At 40.9% G+C, this 20,239-nt stretch overlaps 1 protein-coding gene across 1 annotated transcript in view; it reads left to right on the top strand.

Moving 5' to 3' along the window:
- HS6ST3 (heparan sulfate 6-O-sulfotransferase 3) overlaps positions 1–16,638 on the top strand; it is a 504,274-nt gene extending 487,636 nt beyond the window's left edge. Inside the window, exon 2 of the mRNA XM_083168783.1 lies at positions 15,400–16,638. Within this exon, the coding sequence (XP_083024909.1) occupies positions 15,400–16,108 (709 nt within the window). The 3' untranslated portion in view covers positions 16,109–16,638. The remainder of the gene's footprint in view (positions 1–15,399) is intronic.
- The last annotated feature ends 3,601 nt before the right edge of the window (positions 16,639–20,239 follow it).

The following is a 20,239-nucleotide window of genomic DNA, read 5'->3' as shown; positions in this document are numbered from 1 at the left end:
TCAAGGCCAAAGAAACGTAGTTTCGAGGGGTCCGAGGCATGGAATTGCAGGAAGTGTCTGGCGACTGATGTAATTTGTTTCATCCTTAACCTATCTTTTGAGGCATTTCTGACGGTTCCCATGTGTTCAAGAATCCTTTGTTTTAATGGGCGGGAGGTCATGCCTACGTATCTCTTATCGCATGGACAGAGGATGCAGTATATCATATTGCTACTCTTGCAATTGAAATATCCATGGATCTCCAATGGTTCATTGTACTTATTGTTGATATTAGTGATGTTAACAGTTTGGCTGCAGACTTTGCATCCACCGCATGGATGTGTTCCTTTGATGATGGGCACTCTAGGTTTTATCCTGACATAGTGACTCTGAACTAAGTTGTCACGTAGGTTGGGCGCCCTCCGCCAGCTCATATCAACACTGGATTTAAGATTATCACTTAGATCTTTGTCGGTAAGGAGAATGTGCCAATGCTTTTGCACAATGTCTTTGATGGATTTCCACTGTTGGCAATATGTGCCGACCATCCTAATGGTCTGTGGGGAATTGCTCATGTCCGTTTTGGTATGAAAGAGGATAGATTCCCTTGAGGTATGTGATATGGATTTTTTGGCCTTCTTGATAAGTCTCTTAGAGTACCCTCTGTCGTGTAGGCGTTTAGAAAGCTCAATACATTTCTCCTCGAAAATCTGGTCATCGGAGCAGTTGCGGCGTAGCCTCAGGAATTCTCCCTTGGGGAGATTACATACTGTAGGCGGGAAGTGTGCGCTGGTGCTGTGTAGCAGACTATTTGTTGATGTAGTTTTCCTGAACAGTTCTGTGCTAAGTTTGTTGTTGATGTCACGATATAATCGGAGGTCAAGAAATGTGATGGTATTAGGATTAACTTCGTGGGTGAATTTGAGGTTGAGATTGTTAGTGTTGAGTCTTGAGATGAAGTCATTGAGTTGATTCCTGGTACCCTTCCAGATGACGAGGATGTCGTCGATGTATCTCATCCAACTGTGTATACATTCAACATCCTCATCATTCTGGAAGACAAATTCCCTCTCCCACCATCCAAGGAAGAGGTTGGCGTAAGTGGGGGCACAGGCTGCTCCCATCGCTGTCCCTCTTCCCTGGATGTAGTAGTGGTCATTGAACACAAAGAAATTCCGATGGAGAACAAAGCTAAGAAGTTCCAGGAGAAATTCGTGAAAAGGGGTCATCCCCTGCATATTGAGGAAATATCTGGTGGCACCGATCCCTAGGTCATGTTGGATACAGTTATAAAGGGATTCCACATCCAGTGACACAAGTAGATGGTCGTCGTCGAGTTGTATCTCGTGTACTTTCTTTAGCACATCTGTAGTATCCTTGGTATAGGATGGGAGACTCATTACGTGATGACGAAGATGGATATCAAGGAAGGTACAGGCGTTCTCAATGAGGGAACCATCTGTACTATGAAATGTTTAGTGTGAAATCTTTACTGTGAAATTTCTACTATGTCCTTACTGTGACCTATTTTCAACTCACAGGCATGACAACTATGCTGTGACCCTTAACGTAAACGTGTGTATCTAACAACACACTACCTATGAGTTATCTGTGACTGTTGTTTATTGTTACAAGAATTTACTGGTAATTCCTTACCGTGAACTCAAGTTTTCTTATACCAGCATCTGTGATACCTATCATCATATATTTGTTACCATCAGTGCTTTTGCTTTGGGACTCAGTTATATCTTATTGTCCCTCAGTGACTGAATAATTACAGAATTGTACAACACAACCCCCAAATCTACTCTGGTGTTCATGTAACTCCTTCATGTCACCAGTTAGACCGTCCGGATAGGGGGGGCACATTCATCCCTCCATCACCTACCAACCTCTTGATCCTCTATTTCTTGAGCTGAGCACTACCAGGTCATCACTCTCAACCTCCATCTGATATTATCATATGATGGAGGATAGCAGAAGGACCTGTTAAATTGCAATATTCTCAATACCTGTCATCTCCACTATTCATCACTCTCTCATCCATGGTTAAGACTAGACCCATCCTGCAATACTTCACGTAACAGGCTGTGGTTTTTAGCTGCCCCTGGAAAGCAGAAGTGTCTGTCGGTCCAACATGCAATCCCTGTGTTGCTCCGCCAGATAGAGTATACGACCATACATCACTGAGCCGCCTGATCTCGTCCGATCTCAGCAGCTAAACAGTCATTGGCCAGATCAGTACCCATTGGGGGACTGATGGGGAATATTTGGTGTCGTATCAGCATCAGGTGACTACACAACATCAGGCACCCCAGTAGAGACCACTGCTCTATTCTTCTTTTTCCTTCCTTTATTTCCTCTCCGACTACCTACTATTAATTTACATCAATCAGTGATATATACGTGCATGATACCATACTATTCTATTTTCTGACGTCCCACTAAATTGGGGGTGGTCCCCCAGGTGTTAAAAATCTTCGCCAACCAGCAGAGATCATTACTTACTATTATAGTAAATAATTTAATAATATTTTATTGTTATCTAACATTTATTGTTTTTGTCTTGTAGTCTTGACATATCGTCTGTTGTCTACAATTCTCATATTCTTGACGCCGCCGTTTTGACGTGCATACTTATTTTAAGTGAATTCTATTAAAAGTTATATATTAATCCTATTGCCATTTACCTTACCTTTCTAATTTTCATTTAAGCGTGCCCCAAAAACCCTGTCTTGTTCTTCCTTTGTCCCCTCTTTTGGACATTTACACTATATACAGCTTTTTTGCTGAACCTTTTGGGAGCACCACCAACCGAGTACCTAAGACAATTATTGTCCAAACATTGGTCTTATGTTGGTATTTAGAATTCTTGTTACTTCAATAAATCCATACTTGAGCCTGTGACGATCCCCCACCACCGTTTGAACAAAGTATTCTTACTGAGGTCTATCTCAGTTTCCGGATCGAGCACGGCACTTACACCACCAGAAAAACCCCCCTCTTTCTTTTTCTGGGAAATTCCGGGATCCCCCGTCAATTTTGTCACTTACCAAATTTAGGGATTCCTAACTGACAACTCCAGGTGACAAACTCAACTCGGACGCTACCTTACCCCGACTGGTATGTCTACCTTTAATCTCCGGGACGAACTAACAAACAAACATCGAACCAAGGACTTTGACAACATCTTTTCTGCTCACTCTTCACAAACTCCTACAGATACATCATGGGAAGAGGAACTTAACAATTTGAAAAAAATTCTACAAAAACAAATCAGGACCAACTGGGACCTCTCAAGTCTGGAAAATGATCTGAAACACAAAATCACACCTAGAGGACTCAGACCTAAGACTTTTCCATCCTTTAACCTCCACACAGAAAGTCTGAAAAAAGACTGGGAGACAAGCCTCCTGAAGTGCTCGCAGGAACTCATTTCCATACTCATTAAGCACAATCACCTGATACTAGAGGAGTGCTCCCAAAATATAGAGTCACTGGGTAAAAAACTAGAAAAGTGGGAACAAAATAACGACTTCCAAAACAATTTTGAAAAAAACAAGAAAGACCTTGAGACCTACGAAGCAGTAATAATCGAAAGAAAAAAATCCAAATTCCAACGCGACTGCCGCGACTTTAGCACCGGCAGAATCTTTAATTGGACTAAACCACCGCAGCAATATCAAGGCCAATATAAGAGGGATCAAAGGGGTAATACCACACTCTCTGAGTCCGAGTACTCAAGTACTGACGATAACAGCGACAACTCTAATAGGGATAATTTTTTAGAGTTTGGAAGGGGCAGTGGCCCCAGACAGGGACGAGGAAAAGGAAGACAAGAAGGAGCATCAAGAAGCCGAAGAAAAGATTGGTCGACATGGGAACCTCGCCAAGCCAGTCGACAATCCCAGAGGAACAGGCGACTCTGACGACTTCTGAATCCGGCCTACAGATTATCAACTTGTCAAAACATACTCTAACACCTGACCAGATTGCGGTCCTACAAAAAGGTCTTTCTTTTTCTCCCACTAATCATTTTGATCGATTCAAATGGGAGACCAGCTTGCATCTTTTTAGTCGGAAACTTCTGCTGACTAAGTTTCATGCACTTCATAAATCTGACCATGATAAAGACCCAACTGCCTCATGGTCCTCACAGGAACTCCAAGCGATTCGTGACTTAGAGGAACTTCAGGATCTGGGATCTCAACAACAAGGCCGAACAATTTGCAAAAAAAGATCCACCTTTTTTCCCTCCGAGTCCTAATGCCCAGAGGTCAAAGTCTTTACCAACTTGGTAGCACGGGACTTCGATGAACTTCATCGTAAGAGCAAAAAATTCCGCACCAAAAGTAATCTGACTAAACAAGAATCCATGGCCCTACGGGAGATCCGGAGTTGGGATGACATTGTTGTTAAACCCTCGGATAAGGGAGGCAATATTGTTCTTTGGCCGATCCCCATGTACCTTAAAGAGGTACACAGACAACTTAATGATGCATCCTGCTACAACAAAACTCTATTTGATCCGTCCCTTAATTTCCAAACAGAATACGATCGCATCATAGGAAGAGCTTTTTCAGAAGGCACCATCACCAAATCAGAATTCCAATATTTACAAAATCCAAACCCCAGAGTTGCCACTTTCTACCTTCTCCCGAAGGTTCATAAATCCTTATCTGAACCACCCGGGAGGCCCATTGTCTCGGGCAATGGTTCCCTCATTGAGAACGCCTGTACCTTCCTTGATATCCATCTTCGTCATCACGTAATGAGTCTCCCATCCTATACCAAGGATACTACAGATGTGCTAAAGAAAGTACACGAGATACAACTCGACGACGACCATCTACTTGTGTCACTGGATGTGGAATCCCTTTATAACTGTATCCAACATGACCTAGGGATCGGTGCCACCAGATATTTCCTCAATATGCAGGGGATGACCCCTTTTCACGAATTTCTCCTGGAACTTCTTAGCTTTGTTCTCCATCGGAATTTCTTTGTGTTCAATGACCACTACTACATCCAGGGAAGAGGGACAGCGATGGGAGCAGCCTGTGCCCCCACTTACGCCAACCTCTTCCTTGGATGGTGGGAGAGGGAATTTGTCTTCCAGAATGATGAGGATGTTGAATGTATACACAGTTGGATGAGATACATCGACGACATCCTCATCATCTGGAAGGGTACCAGGAATCAACTCAATGACTTCATCTCAAGACTCAACACTAACAATCTCAACCTCAAATTCACCCACGAAGTTAATCCTAATACCATCACATTTCTTGACCTCCGATTATATCGTGACATCAACAACAAACTTAGCACAGAACTGTTCAGGAAAACTACATCAACAAATAGTCTGCTACACAGCACCAGCGCACACTTCCCGCCTACAGTATGTAATCTCCCCAAGGGAGAATTCCTGAGGCTACGCCGCAACTGCTCCGATGACCAGATTTTCGAGGAGAAATGTATTGAGCTTTCTAAACGCCTACACGACAGAGGGTACTCTAAGAGACTTATCAAGAAGGCCAAAAAATCCATATCACATACCTCAAGGGAATCTATCCTCTTTCATACCAAAACGGACATGAGCAATTCCCCACAGACCATTAGGATGGTCGGCACATATTGCCAACAGTGGAAATCCATCAAAGACATTGTGCAAAAGCATTGGCACATTCTCCTTACCGACAAAGATCTAAGTGATAATCTTAAATCCAGTGTTGATATGAGCTGGCGGAGGGCGCCCAACCTACGTGACAACTTAGTTCAGAGTCACTATGTCAGGATAAAACCTAGAGTGCCCATCATCAAAGGAACACATCCATGCGGTGGATGCAAAGTCTGCAGCCAAACTGTTAACATCACTAATATCAACAATAAGTACAATGAACCATTGGAGATCCATGGATATTTCAATTGCAAGAGTAGCAATATGATATACTGCATCCTCTGTCCATGCGATAAGAGATACGTAGGCATGACCTCCCGCCCATTAAAACAAAGGATTCTTGAACACATGGGAACCGTCAGAAATGCCTCAAAAGATAGGTTAAGGATGAAACAAATTACATCAGTCGCCAGACACTTCCTGCAATTCCATGCCTCGGACCCCTCGAAACTACGTTTCTTTGGCCTTGAACAAATACACTTGGGCCGTAGAGGGGGCAACATTCACCAATCTTTACTACAGAGAGAGAGTTGGTGGATATTTAACTTAGATGCACTTTCCCCTCAAGGTCTGAATGAAGGGATTAATTACAGTGCTTTCCTAGACGTTTGAGTCCTAGTACCCCTAGCTAACGCTTATTATGTTTTCTCATTTCTTACACATTCATTCACTTTTCCATCCCTTTCATTATCATTGTTCTTATTGCTATTATTATTGTTATTATCATTACTTTTTCCTCCCCATTTAGTTCATTTACTATACCATTGCATTTTATTTCATTTTATTTTATTTTATTTTATCACTGTCATCTATAATATTATTATGTACCAATACAATTACTTAGTACCACTTATTCATTAGCAACATAGCTATTCTGACCAAGCTAGGTGAAGTTTGGTTGATTCTTGGTAAAAATCGGTTATCCTGCGGTAACTGCTGACATCATCTTGTCACCGTTCATACCTGGTCTAATTTGCACTTTCATCATTAGTACTATTCTGCCTCTACTCATGTTGAACATCAATATCCATCGTGGGTATGATAATAATCCAGTTTTTCTGACCCCACGGGGTCGACACATGATCTGTCTACCTTCTAATGTTATTCAGTGACATCCATTCTCCTATTACCAACCATTCTAGTGGACACCCACTTCCCTTTACCTCTCCCCATTTTATCTCTACCACAGAAAACATGTTATGTTCTGTTCCCATTAGGGGATTTACCCCCTTCATTATGATTGTAAACAGCGACACCACTCAATTTTGCCTCCCCTGCATCTCCCATTCATCTCTCTCCCAACAGCGCTACGCACGCGCACATCCAATAGCGCTATGTACGCGCTCACCTATTTCCAACATTCAGACAACCTGTCATTAACCAATGAACCTCCCCTTCAGTTTACCCGGTTCTCATTTGTCCACCTGACTGTCAATCACCCAGCCGATCTTTCCCATTGGCTGCCCCGCGTATAATACGTGATGGGGAATCCCTGATCAGCGCGTCACTGTGATCAAGCCTCCCCCGGCGAAACACGTGTCAGTGTTGCACCCTGGGACCACCCCCTGACGTCACCCACACCCGGAACTTCCCAACCAACAGTGGACCACGAGCGCGGCGCCAGGCAACCTCCGCACAGGTTACCACGCTACAGCAGCGACCAGACTGCCGGACTCCCCCCTGGGACTACCCTTCCTCACTCGGAAACCCGGGGCACAGAGGGCGCCCCCCTCGTCAGCGGGCTCTTACCCGCCAGGTACCCTTAGTAATTAGCGTGGGACTGCACAGCTAGTGCAGCTCAGAGGAATCCACCTTCTCCCAATTAACTGGGTCCAATTGCGTGTTACTTAAACCAATCTATCCACATAGTTACCTTACCCTCCCTGTCTTACTATTTATGGGAGAGTATGCTGTTGTATGTGTTTTGAAATCTTCACTCACATGCTAGTAATACTGTGACCTACACCACAACTCTGTGGGCTAAACAGTGCACTATATTGAGGACACCTGTGACAGTTCCCCCACAGATGGAAAAATCCCTACTGCTATAAAAACTTTACTGTGTAATTTTTTTACTGTCTAATCATTAATGTGGAATCTCTACTAGGAATCTACTGTGATCAAATTCTCACCTCATGTACATACTATTAATGCTGTGACCCACATTACAATTGTGGGTTTAACAGTGTACTTCAATAAGGATACTTGTGGCAGCTCCCCCACGGATGATATAATCTTCACGGTTAAAAATCTGTACTATGAAATGTTTAGTGTGAAATCTTTACTGTGAAATTTCTACTATGTCCTTACTGTGACCTATTTTCAACTCACAGGCATGACAACTATGCTGTGACCCTTAACGTAAACGTGTGTATCTAACAACACACTACCTATGAGTTATCTGTGACTGTTGTTTATTGTTACAAGAATTTACTGGTAATTCCTTACCGTGAACTCAAGTTTTCTTATACCAGCATCTGTGATACCTATCATCATATATTTGTTACCATCAGTGCTTTTGCTTTGGGACTCAGTTATATCTTATTGTCCCTCAGTGACTGAATAATTACAGAATTGTACAACACAACCCCCAAATCTACTCTGGTGTTCATGTAACTCCTTCATGTCACCAGTTAGACCGTCCGGATAGGGGGGGCACATTCATCCCTCCATCACCTACCAACCTCTTGATCCTCTATTTCTTGAGCTGAGCACTACCAGGTCATCACTCTCAACCTCCATCTGATATTATCATATGATGGAGGATAGCAGAAGGACCTGTTAAATTGCAATATTCTCAATACCTGTCATCTCCACTATTCATCACTCTCTCATCCATGGTTAAGACTAGACCCATCCTGCAATACTTCACGTAACAGGCTGTGGTTTTTAGCTGCCCCTGGAAAGCAGAAGTGTCTGTCGGTCCAACATGCAATCCCTGTGTTGCTCCGCCAGATAGAGTATACGACCATACATCACTGAGCCGCCTGATCTCGTCCGATCTCAGCAGCTAAACAGTCATTGGCCAGATCAGTACCCATTGGGGGACTGATGGGGAATATTTGGTGTCGTATCAGCATCAGGTGACTACACAACATCAGGCACCCCAGTAGAGACCACTGCTCTATTCTTCTTTTTCCTTCCTTTATTTCCTCTCCGACTACCTACTATTAATTTACATCAATCAGTGATATATACGTGCATGATACCATACTATTCTATTTTCTGACGTCCCACTAAATTGGGGGTGGTCCCCCAGGTGTTAAAAATCTTCGCCAACCAGCAGAGATCATTACTTACTATTATAGTAAATAATTTAATAATATTTTTTTGTTATCTAACATTTATTGTTTTTGTCTTGTAGTCTTGACATATCGTCTGTTGTCTACAATTCTCATATTCTTGACGCCGCCGTTTTGACGTGCATACTTATTTTAAGTGAATTCTATTAAAAGTTATATATTAATCCTATTGCCATTTACCTTACCTTTCTAATTTTCATTTAAGCGTGCCCCAAAAACCCTGTCTTGTTCTTCCTTTGTCCCCTCTTTTGGACATTTACACTATAATGTAGTATGGGCCAGATGTATCAAGCTTCAAAAAGTGAAAAAGTGCAGGGTGATAAAAAGCCAGCCAATCTGCCCTTAACTGTCATTTTAAAACCCAGTCTTTTGCATGGCAGTTAGGAGCTGATTGGCTCCACTTTTTCACTTTTTGAAGCCTAGTCCTAAGTGTCTAAAGCCAAGCTTATTATTTTGCAATGTCTCATCTTAAGGATTCATTTAATTTCACTTAATTTATTTAACATCAAGAACAAATGCTGATTTAAGCATTTCATTGTTAGTTCTGAGATTTACACCCTTCCAAAATACCTTTCATCATAAAATTGCTGTTTTAATAATTCAGGTATTCTATTCCTAAATGGCTTCTCAGCAGTGAAAACAATATTCTTATCAGAAAGCTCTTCCCAGAATATATCAGTTATACCTCCAGAAATTGAAATGAACTTGCAATAGACTTGTAAAGGCAGGTTAGAAAACAATTGTAAAGGGTCACATATGGAAATAAAGCAATTCAATACTTTTAATGTAAAACTAACTAGTATATTTGGAGTCACCATTAAAACATTAGTGTATAGTGCATACTAGTGTACCATTAGCATTGGCTAAGATATGTATACAGCCTCTGTCAACAAGGGCACAAGAGAAATCTTGGGGCCTGGCGCAATTTTACCTCTGGAGCCCCTCCTCCCCCCCTTATCCCCACCCCTTCTGCTACAATTGAATCAAAGAACAATGTGGTATAATATATATTTACATTACAATCAAATTAAAGTAAATATACTCTTAGGGCCTTTTTCTAGTTCACTCTTAGAGGCCAATTCCTTCTTAGCTGGACAAAACCATGTGCACTGCAGGTGGGGCAGATGTAACATGTGCAGAGAGATTTAGATTTGGGTGAGTTATATTGTTTCTGTGCAGAGAATATACTAACTGCTTTATTTTTACACTGCAATATAGATCTCACTTTGAAGAAAAACCCCACCCAAATCTAATTCTCTCTGCACATGTTACATCTGCCTCACCTGCAGTGCACATGGTTTTGTCCAGCTAAGAAGGAATTTGCCTCTAAGAGTGAACTAGAATATGGCCCTTAGTCACTGTGGGGAGATTGTGTTGGTTGGCTAGCTTCATTGTTTTTTTAGTTGGGACTAGATGTGTAGCACTGGCTGTCCAGAATGTAGATCAAATTTGGGTGCAGCTGCCCCATTTTGTGCATCTCTGCAGGCCAGAGCTTAATTTTTTGGTAAGCAAATAAATATTTTGCACCCCTTAGTGGAATACAGTACATGGAGTTGTGACTTTACGGTGAAGGAAGATGGGCACAGAATAGTATCATTTCGTATTATACAGCATAGTAGTGTCTGTTAATCACATTATGCCCCACAGTAGTGTGTATTATTTACATTACACCACATGGTAGTATCCGTTATTCACATCACCCCACACAGTAGTGCCTCTTATACACATAATGCCATGGTAGAATCAGTGATATAAGTTTCCTACCAAACAAATGCGAGTACAGTTTAGTCTTAAGATAACTTTTCTTCAAATTTGTTCTAAAGCAGAACCACTAGTGTTCCATTACACCACAATGGAATGCCATCACATTATGCTACACTGCAGTGACTACACATTATGTAACACTGCAATTCCTTCTCATTATACCACAATGTAGAGCCCACACATTATATACACAGCATTAGAATGTAGATAGCATGAATTGTATGTCAATAGTACAGAGTTAGCAAAGATTGCATAGCAATCGAATCTTAAGTCAAATAGCAAAGGAATCTCACCTACACATGGTTTTGTTCATTAAAGAATGAGTCTTACCTCCAACTGTCCCACTTTTCATGGGAACATCCTGTTTTTTGGGACGTTCCCACGTCCCGTCTGGGGCAGGCAGTGTCCCGCAACAGGAGGGTACAGATGGGGCAGGTCCCATCTTGGCAGGGGATGGCGCTGGCGTCGCCAGCCGCCATCCCCCACCAGCGCCATGGCGATGGTGAGAAGGGGACGCGCGCGCACGAGAAGCGCGCTTGTCCCCTTCCGACGGCGCTTCCATCCGTTCCCCCGGGTCCCCGCCGGCTTGCCGGCGGTAACCCGGGGTCCCCGCCGCCTGCCCGCATCCCCCCTAACCCCCCCTAACCCTGTCCGTCTCCCTGAGGCGGAGACGGACAGGGTTTCCGTCGCGCTGGCGACGGAGACTGAGATGCGCGTGCGCGTGAGACGCACGCGCGTCTTAGTGTATTCGCTGGCGCGGCTGCTGGCGGGTCGCCAGTGCGGACGTTCTGGCGATCCGCCAGCCAGGATGGGACCTGCCCCATCTGTAGTTGGGAGTCCCCCTTGTCATCCATGAATAGACGCTATGCACATGCACACAGCGTCTATTCCTGCAGCCAGAGGGCTGGGGCATGGTCAACACCTCACAGAGCCACTGGCATTGCCCCCGCAGCAGCATAAAAGGGGGTGTTGCCTCGCGAGAGCATCGCGCATATAGGCCATATAGGCCTTGCTGCTAAGGCACGTGTTTCTCTTCCCTTGGGCCCAATGTTGGGAGGTATACCTTAGTTACTGTTCAAATATATAATTATCATGCTAGGTCGGTCTATTTGCAAACAAATAGTGGGGAAATTAAAGGAAAAACCTACTATCTGACAGTACAGTTATAACTCAAGTTATACGTGTCTTACTTTACACTTGTCATTCTCAGTAATCTACAATGTGATTCACGCCCAAGGACACAGAGAATTATTGTGGTCCTCAATCAGTACAACCTCAATGGCTCAATCACAATGATTGATGTATTATTACCAGCAGAAGTAACACTGGTTAATGTGTAGTGATCCCACACATGTCACAATATTGCCAGGATATAGCAGTTGTTAATAACTGTGAATGTCACATTTTCGATGCGAAATTTAAGTCAATACAAAATAATGCAAATTAAATAGAAACATCAGATATTTTTCTTAAAAATTATCGTAGACAAAACCTTTTTTTCTGCAGTAGTTTAATTTGAAATGTCAAATAAGTGAGTGAATACTGTAAATGTATAAAACTTACAAATTTTTTAGCAGCAATGCTAATAATGTAGGGACTATCAGCTGGATAGGTCATAGGCCCTTATTCAGCTCAGATCGCAGTACAAATTTGTTCTCAAAATGGGCAAAACCATGTGCACTGCAGGTGGGGAAGATGTAATATGTATAGAGAGAGTTAGATTTGTGTGAGTTATTTTGTTTCTGTGCACTCCAATTTAGATTTCAGTTTCAACACACCCCACCCAAGTTTAACTCTCTCTATACATGTTACATCTGCCCCACCTGCAGTGCACATGGTTTTGCTCATTTTGTGAACAAATTTGTACTGCAATCAGATCTGAATAACTGCCATTGTACAATTGCCCATTAGTTCTAGATAATGCTGCTGATAGTCATCACCACATTGTTGCATCAGCCAATTACCTCTGCACTATCCAGGGCTATATTAACATATAGGCACAGTGGGCTGCTATAAATGGGAGTCAGGGAGATAATGTTGCCCAGCAGTTCTGATGGTGAATTAAAGGCAGCAGTCTCTACCTGCCTCCCAGCCTGAAGACAAGATTTTCCTCAAAGCACCTGCTTAGGGTCCAACATGTACCAAGGAGCCCCATAAAGATATCCTGGCCATTCAAAACATTCCTATTGGTGCATTGTATCACGTGACACTATGACATCACAGTCCCAAAGTCCCTTCGCTGTTCTTTGATAGAATAAAAAATTATTTGACAACACAAAATGAATTCGTCCACTGTATGTGGGCAGTCATTTTACTTCAAATATGACATAGGCATTAAGCCTCCTTTCAAAATATCCTGATTCAGTGCCAGATGTGTCAAGTGGAGAGTGGAGAGTGATAAACAACCAGCCAATCAGCTCCTACTTGTAATTTTTCAAACCCAGCCTACATATACCATGGCAGTTAGCTGATTGGCTAATTGTTTATCACTCTCCATTTTATCACTTTTTAAGTTTGATACATATGGCCTTCAGACTTTTACACAATGCCAATGTTCATGCAGATAAGCATTTATCGGTAAACTGTGCACGCGCAAAGGTACTCTATTGATGCTGCATGTAATCAGCAGCAAAAATGTAATGCTATAGATGGTTGGAGGGAGGAGGACCCCAAACTGTTATCTTGCCAAAGGCCCCAAGAGGGCTAAATCTGCCACCACTGGCTGGGAGTGTGCTGATTGTGGATGACTACCTCACACTTGCTAGTTTGATTTGCCTTTCATGTGAAACCAATGTATCACAGAGAGGTAGTAAGCATTTTTATCCACATTTCAACCAAGTTGCTTTATACATCAAATGCAAGCATCCCCTCAGTTATTATTCTTTGTAACATCAACAAGTTTGCCAGTATAATCACTGCATCTAATGCCATGCACTGTTTGCCTCAAACAGAGAATTTCTTTCTTTCAAAGTCACTTAAGCCTTTTCCATGGTTTCAAAGCTGGAGAAAGGAACCATGGGTCCCTGTGTGGCAGCTTCTAGAACAGGGGTGGGCAATAAGCGGCCATTCAGCTGTTGATGAACTACACATCCCAGCATGCCTTGCATTAGTTTCAGCATGACCAAATAACAAAACTAAGGCAAGGCATGCTGTGATGTGTAGTTCATCAACAGCTGGAGGGTCTCTTATTGCCCACGACTGTTCTAGAACCTAGCAATCTTCCCAAAAACAAGTGCTGCATGCAATTTCTCTGTTTATAATGAGGATCAGATGTGGCCCCCACCGTAATCTGATGCAGCCCAGCCCAGATACCTTATTTTGTCAAGACAGCATGTTAATTGCCTTATTATTTCATGAAGCACCTCTGTGGAAATGTGTACTTATATTTGCATTGCATGATTCATTTACTAAAGTGTTTCCTTAACAGTAAGAATCGCATAATTACATCTTATGACAGGTATTGCTGAGGAATAGCAGATGCTTCGAAAGCTAGTAGATGTAGTTTCACTTGATGCCAGCAGATGGCAGTGTAAGACCGCTCAAAGCAAATGCTTCCAAAGCTGGTAGATGTAGTTTCACTTGCTGCCAGCAGCTGGCAGTCGAAGTCTGCTCAAAGCAAATGCTTCTAAAGCTAGTAGATGTAGTTTCACTCGCTACCAGCAGATGGAAGTGTTTTGGAGCCACACAGACACTAGACATACATATAGATGAGTAACCCTTTGAATGCCAACATCTTTGTGAGAGATGCGCAAAATATCTGCAAAAAATGCCAGCATCCCCCACATTTGTTATATAAATTCAAATAAAAAATGTGTAAATAAAGACTATATTTCCTGTATTTAAGGTTAACATTACAGGTCATTATGATGAATATAATTGTTTGCTTGGCAATGTTAACACCTATTTTGACAATTTCACTTGGCACTCAAAGTGTTAATAAATACCTTGTAAGTCACAAATTGACCAGATTTCATGATATCCTTATACTAAGCATAAACTAAAAGTTTCTCCTGAAGCATTTGGCCATAAGGGTTCCATGCAGAATTTCCCCCCAACCATGCAACATCATTGTCCCTTCTTTATAGACTATAGATTCTGCAAAAGACAGAATTTATAAATACAACATTGAAGGCATAAGCGGAACCTACAGTAACACCTCTATAAAAAAGGATTGTGTTGCTGCAGAAAGTGATTGACAACAAATTCCACTGCAACTTGGCTTATCTGTAGTTCAGATTCTTCAGAGGCTTCTCTTAGCAGACAAATAACACATTTACATTTTCTGCTTATAAAGTGCATATTATCTGAAATTATTCTGAACTGCTGCTAAAATGTTTGTCATATTAAGTATTAGATCTAATTTTCCCAAATAGCTATGTTTATAAATGCCAGCATACAAAATTGTGAAATGTCAGCTTACATGTGGATTCTTGTACATTAAAGTATTGGTGCTGTTCATCCATTAATATGATTTATGCTGTTTCTATATAAGATAATTCCATTGGAAATGCTACATTGTTACACTTTAGTCCTCTTTATGTAGTCCTAAAGAATGGATCATTTTCTTTATATTTTGGCATATGCTACCAAGCCTTGCAGTCGTGTTATTCTTGGGTGAATGTGTTTTATGCATTGGATTATTGTAGTAATATATTTATCTATTGTCTCTTCTAGAAACTTCTACTATATTACAATGCTGAGGGATCCGGTATCCCGTTACCTGAGTGAATGGAAACATGTCCAGAGAGGAGCAACTTGGAAAGCCTCACTCCATGTCTGTGATGGAAGAAGTCCCACCCCTGATGAGTTGCCTACATGTTATATCGGGGATGACTGGTCTGGAGTTACATTACAGGAATTCATGGACTGTAGCTACAACCTGGCTAATAACCGTCAAGTACGGATGCTTGCTGACCTTAGCCTAGTTGGGTGTTACAACTTGACATTTATGAATGAAAGTGAACGGAATGATATTCTTCTGCAGAGTGCCAAGAATAACCTTAAAAACATGGCTTTTTACGGCTTGACTGAGTTTCAAAGAAAAACACAATACCTGTTTGAGATGACATTCAATCTTAAATTTATTTCTCCGTTCACACAGTTCAATACTACCAGGGCTTCAAATGTGGACATTGATGAATGGTCCCGTGAACGGATAAAGGATCTTAACTATTTAGATATGCAGCTTTATGAATATGCTAAGGACCTTTTCTTACAGCGCTTCCAGTATACTAGACAACGAGAGCATCAGAGAAAGAGGGAGAAAAGAAAGGAAGCAAGGAGGCTTCTGCGGGAACATAAGGCCCATCAACCTCACAAGGAAGAAAAACCAACAGAGGTCTCTACTACTGAAGACTACAATAGTCAGGTGGCAAGGTGGTAATACTTGCACATTTTTAATTCAAAATAATAGGGAAATGAACATGAATTTGTTATCAGCATTTTTTTAAAAAACCTTTTCCATTCAAACTTTTAAAGTAGAAAATAAAAGGTTAGAATGATATGGTGATTTCAAAGAAGTCATTAAGACAGGAGATGGAAAAAGACATTAGAAAACCTTTCCTGAATGAACTATACCAACTGTTCCATCAGATTATTTGTTTCTAACAATATAATGATTATCCTTTGGATCTCTTAAAATTTCCTAATTTTGTGACCTGATCTCTTGTTGTCATCTTCCATTAAATCTTTCCGGACATAAAATGTCAGCATAGGAATTGTGAAAATGTCAAATGGACTTTTGTGCTCTTTTCAAACTGTTTGCTTCTTACCTTCTCTGCACTAGATTAAACTCTCTTCATTTGTCAATGTCTACAATTCCAGAGATTTTTAAGTGGTGTGATAAGACGAAAAACAAATGTTGTGTTTCATTACAAAAAAAAAATCTATGAATAATAAAATTATTTAATTACATCTAAGTCCAATTAATTGACCTTTACAAAAAAAAAGACAAATGGCCAAATGTAATAGCCTTCAAGTTCGGCTGCCATGCAGTATGCCAGCTAAACTCTGAGGTTATTTAAAGGGGCAATCATTTACAATGCATGGTTTTGCCTTGTAAATGATTGTCTCTTTAAAAAAGACAAACCTACAAGTTTGGCTGACATCCCACACAGCCCCTGTGTTTATAATAATCCTTCTAAAGCCACATACAGTATTTACATTTATCTCTTTCCATTATTACACTTTGTACTTATTTTTTACAACCTTAATGGAAGACTTATCACTGTAAATTATAGCATTGGCCTACATACATGGCTAAAGGTGTTTCTTTAAAAAAAAACTGCTGGTCCATTAGACGCCGCCTGCAGTGCCATCCACGCCCTGCCCCCCCTCACACATGTGCCTGCAAATGAATGATTTACATAATCATCCATTCGCAGGCGGGGAGAAATCATTCGATGGTCAGCAACATCAAATGATTTCTCCAGTACTCGCAGTTCAGAGACACCTATATGGTGATTCTGAACTGCGGGTGCCCCATGCAAGGATAGGGCAGGCAGCTGACCAGTGATGTCAGCTGCCCACCCCCCGCACCCATGTCACATTCTCATATGGGAACGCCCATGAAACGCTGGGCGTTCCCATATGCTAGTGTGCCTGCCCAGCACCCCACGCCACTCTCTGCCCCCTGCCTGCTGTCCTGGGTGCGTGCACCCAGTGAACCCACTATTCGCACCATCGGACCTCGTGCAAGCATATTCTGATTGCAAAGCAATCAGAATAGGCTACACAGTCTGATCATCCCTTCCTCATTACCCATCTTGGAACAACTCTGCAGAGCAACAAGTTGCAGGGGAAGAATTCATGAGGTCTAATCTTGACACAGTACTCAGAAGGCCATGAATACATTTACCATTTCATATATTGTCCAACTAGCCCCGTATGCTCAGTGATGAATTCTGTAATATTAGCCATTATGTGCCTTTCGCTGGATTACTTTCTGCTATAACTCTGGCATTACAGATCTATAGTCAGACTACACTACATTTTAGAAAATATTGTTTCTCAGTTTATTTCTAGATTCTGGAGATTATTTCATTCAAATCTTGGGATCAATCTGTCATTCTCCACATACCATCCACAAATCAATGGTCACAGTGAAATCATCAATTGAGGTTTAGAAACTGGGCAGCTTTTGCTTACTATAAATACTACATTTCAACAGGACTTTCTATGGTTATCTCATTGTCTGGTATAAAGTCTGGTGCTCCTAAGGGAAGACAGACTACTAAACATTTTGGGGGAAATTTACTAAAGGAAATTTGTAAAAAATAGGTGTATTTGTATTCAGAAATTCACTTATTTTTGACATTTACTATCCCGAAAATACGGCAATTCGTATTCGTATTGATAGCACATCATTACGAATACGAATTGTCATATTTTCGGCATAGTAAATGTCAAAAATAAGTGTATTTCTGGATACAAATACACCTATTTTTTTACAAATTTCCTTTAGTAAATTTCCCCCTTTAAGTGTACAAGTTAAGCACATTTGCCATTGTTTTTACAAAAGAATGGTGTCTTCTCTCAATTTACAGTACCAGAAGGTTCTTATGGTGCACACCTATTTAGTGCCATTGTTGCCCTTCTCGTATACATGTTTGGGGAGGCTTTCTGCAGTTTATTAAGTGACAAAATTATTTGCTTATCATTGCTGGATAACTTCATCTTGAGATGGTCTTCACAGACAGTGGTAACAGATGTGAGGGTTTTAATAGGGTTCCTTAAGCCCTAGAATGGTTAAAATCGGTATTGCTGAGGTAAGCTTTATGGACATGAATCATTACACACTGCTTTCTATTACAGTGTTTTACTTTTCACCACCATGGGGGGTTTAATATTGAAAGTAAATGATAAAATTGTGCTCCTTACAAGTATAAAGTTAAGAAGAATATCTGGACTATTAGGACCTTTACATACAAGAAAATATATGCCGTTTAATTTCAGTTGATTTTACCATAGTCTATATAACAGTGTACTATCATTTTTACATTAATCACATGTGTTGGTAGAATACTATGGTCAATGGTATGATACATTGATGAATTAATGCTTAAATTATAATAACCATGTATAAAAACACAAGGCTGGCTGTTCAAAGCAAAATCCACACTCATTCTTTTAATCTTTCTATTTTGACACATGCTTTAAGCATCTTGCTCAACTTCTTTCAGCTTTGAACTAGACATACATCAGTTGCTAATGCTATAATACTATGCACACACAAAATAAAGCTGTCATCAAATTCAATGTTTTTTTTTTTTTTTTTTTAGAATATAAACGATTAATTTTCTTATTCATGTAGTGTCTGGGGTTAATCTCCCTAAATGAATGTAGAACTAATGTAATTCCGAAAGCAGAATAAGGAACATTTTCCAAAGAACCATGATTTCATTTATATGTAATGAGTCATTATTCTACTACTGTATATCTATTACTTTTGTCCTCCATAAGTATAATGACACTTAAAACCCAGGTACTCTGTGTATTGGGACATGGGTAAAGTAGTCAATTTAAATATCTGTGCTGTCATTTGAAGGTCAAATCTAATGGTAAGCTTCTATAAACTTTAGATAACTAAGGGGAATATTCAAATAGTCTAACATTTCCCAGAAGTTAATAATGTTTTTTTTTTCTTTTGTATATTTTTGTTTACTTTTTTGAAGGTTAATTTGATCCAATTTAATTTTTCTTTTGTGCCAGCAAAAAATAAATCTGTTTTTGGGTCAAAAACACTGGATCTGTCCATGGATAACATAATAATTACCAAACTATTGCCTTGGTATCCAGTATTAAAAAAATTCCTGTGATCATTTATACCAGAGTAAATATGGTATTTGTGCCCTGGATTGACAATGTGTAGGTCCCCCGTCACCAGGTCAACCACTATTAGTCGACAGTGGGCTAGGTCAACACTTAAGAATGGTCAAAATACCTTAAGTCGACAATGAAGAAGGTTGAAACAAGCTGAAGGTTGACATGGACATGGTCGACATGAGTTTTTTTTTTTGTTTAGACCGACTTGGTTTACACTTTACTATCCAATTGGGCATAGAGCACAAATATTATAGTGCCCGAAGCATGGTGAGCGCAGCGCATCATGCGAGTGGACGTGGTACAGTGTCCATGACGATGTATGTCGACATAGACACCAAAAAACGCAAATGAGTCATGTTAAGCTTCTGTCAATGTTGACCTGTCAGTTATTTAGAGTGCATGTAGCTGTACCCACGGTGGCGTGTCAGAATGCGGTTAACAGTATACTGATGCCAGCATCCCGGCTGCCCTCACAACAGCGGCACAGAAACTCTGAATATCTCAGGATTCCAATGCTGGAAAATTGACTGCAGGAATCCCAATCGGAATACCAAAAATCGTCTATGGGAGTAAAATACTATATCTATTAAGTGCTGAAGAGTTTCCTGAGGTCTGGCTACCCCTCCCTTTAACTTGTCTGTTACGGAGAAGAGGACACGCTTATGTGTGGTAGATATTCAAGCGCTGTCTG

The sequence above is a fragment of the Crinia signifera genome, chromosome 2 (genome assembly GCF_055691185.1).
Source record: "Crinia signifera chromosome 2, ASM5569118v1, whole genome shotgun sequence".
In the NCBI taxonomy this organism is placed as follows: Eukaryota; Metazoa; Chordata; class Amphibia; order Anura; family Myobatrachidae; genus Crinia; species Crinia signifera.
Note: the sequence above shows the minus strand (reverse complement) of the source record. Positions and strands in the feature narration are given on the sequence as shown.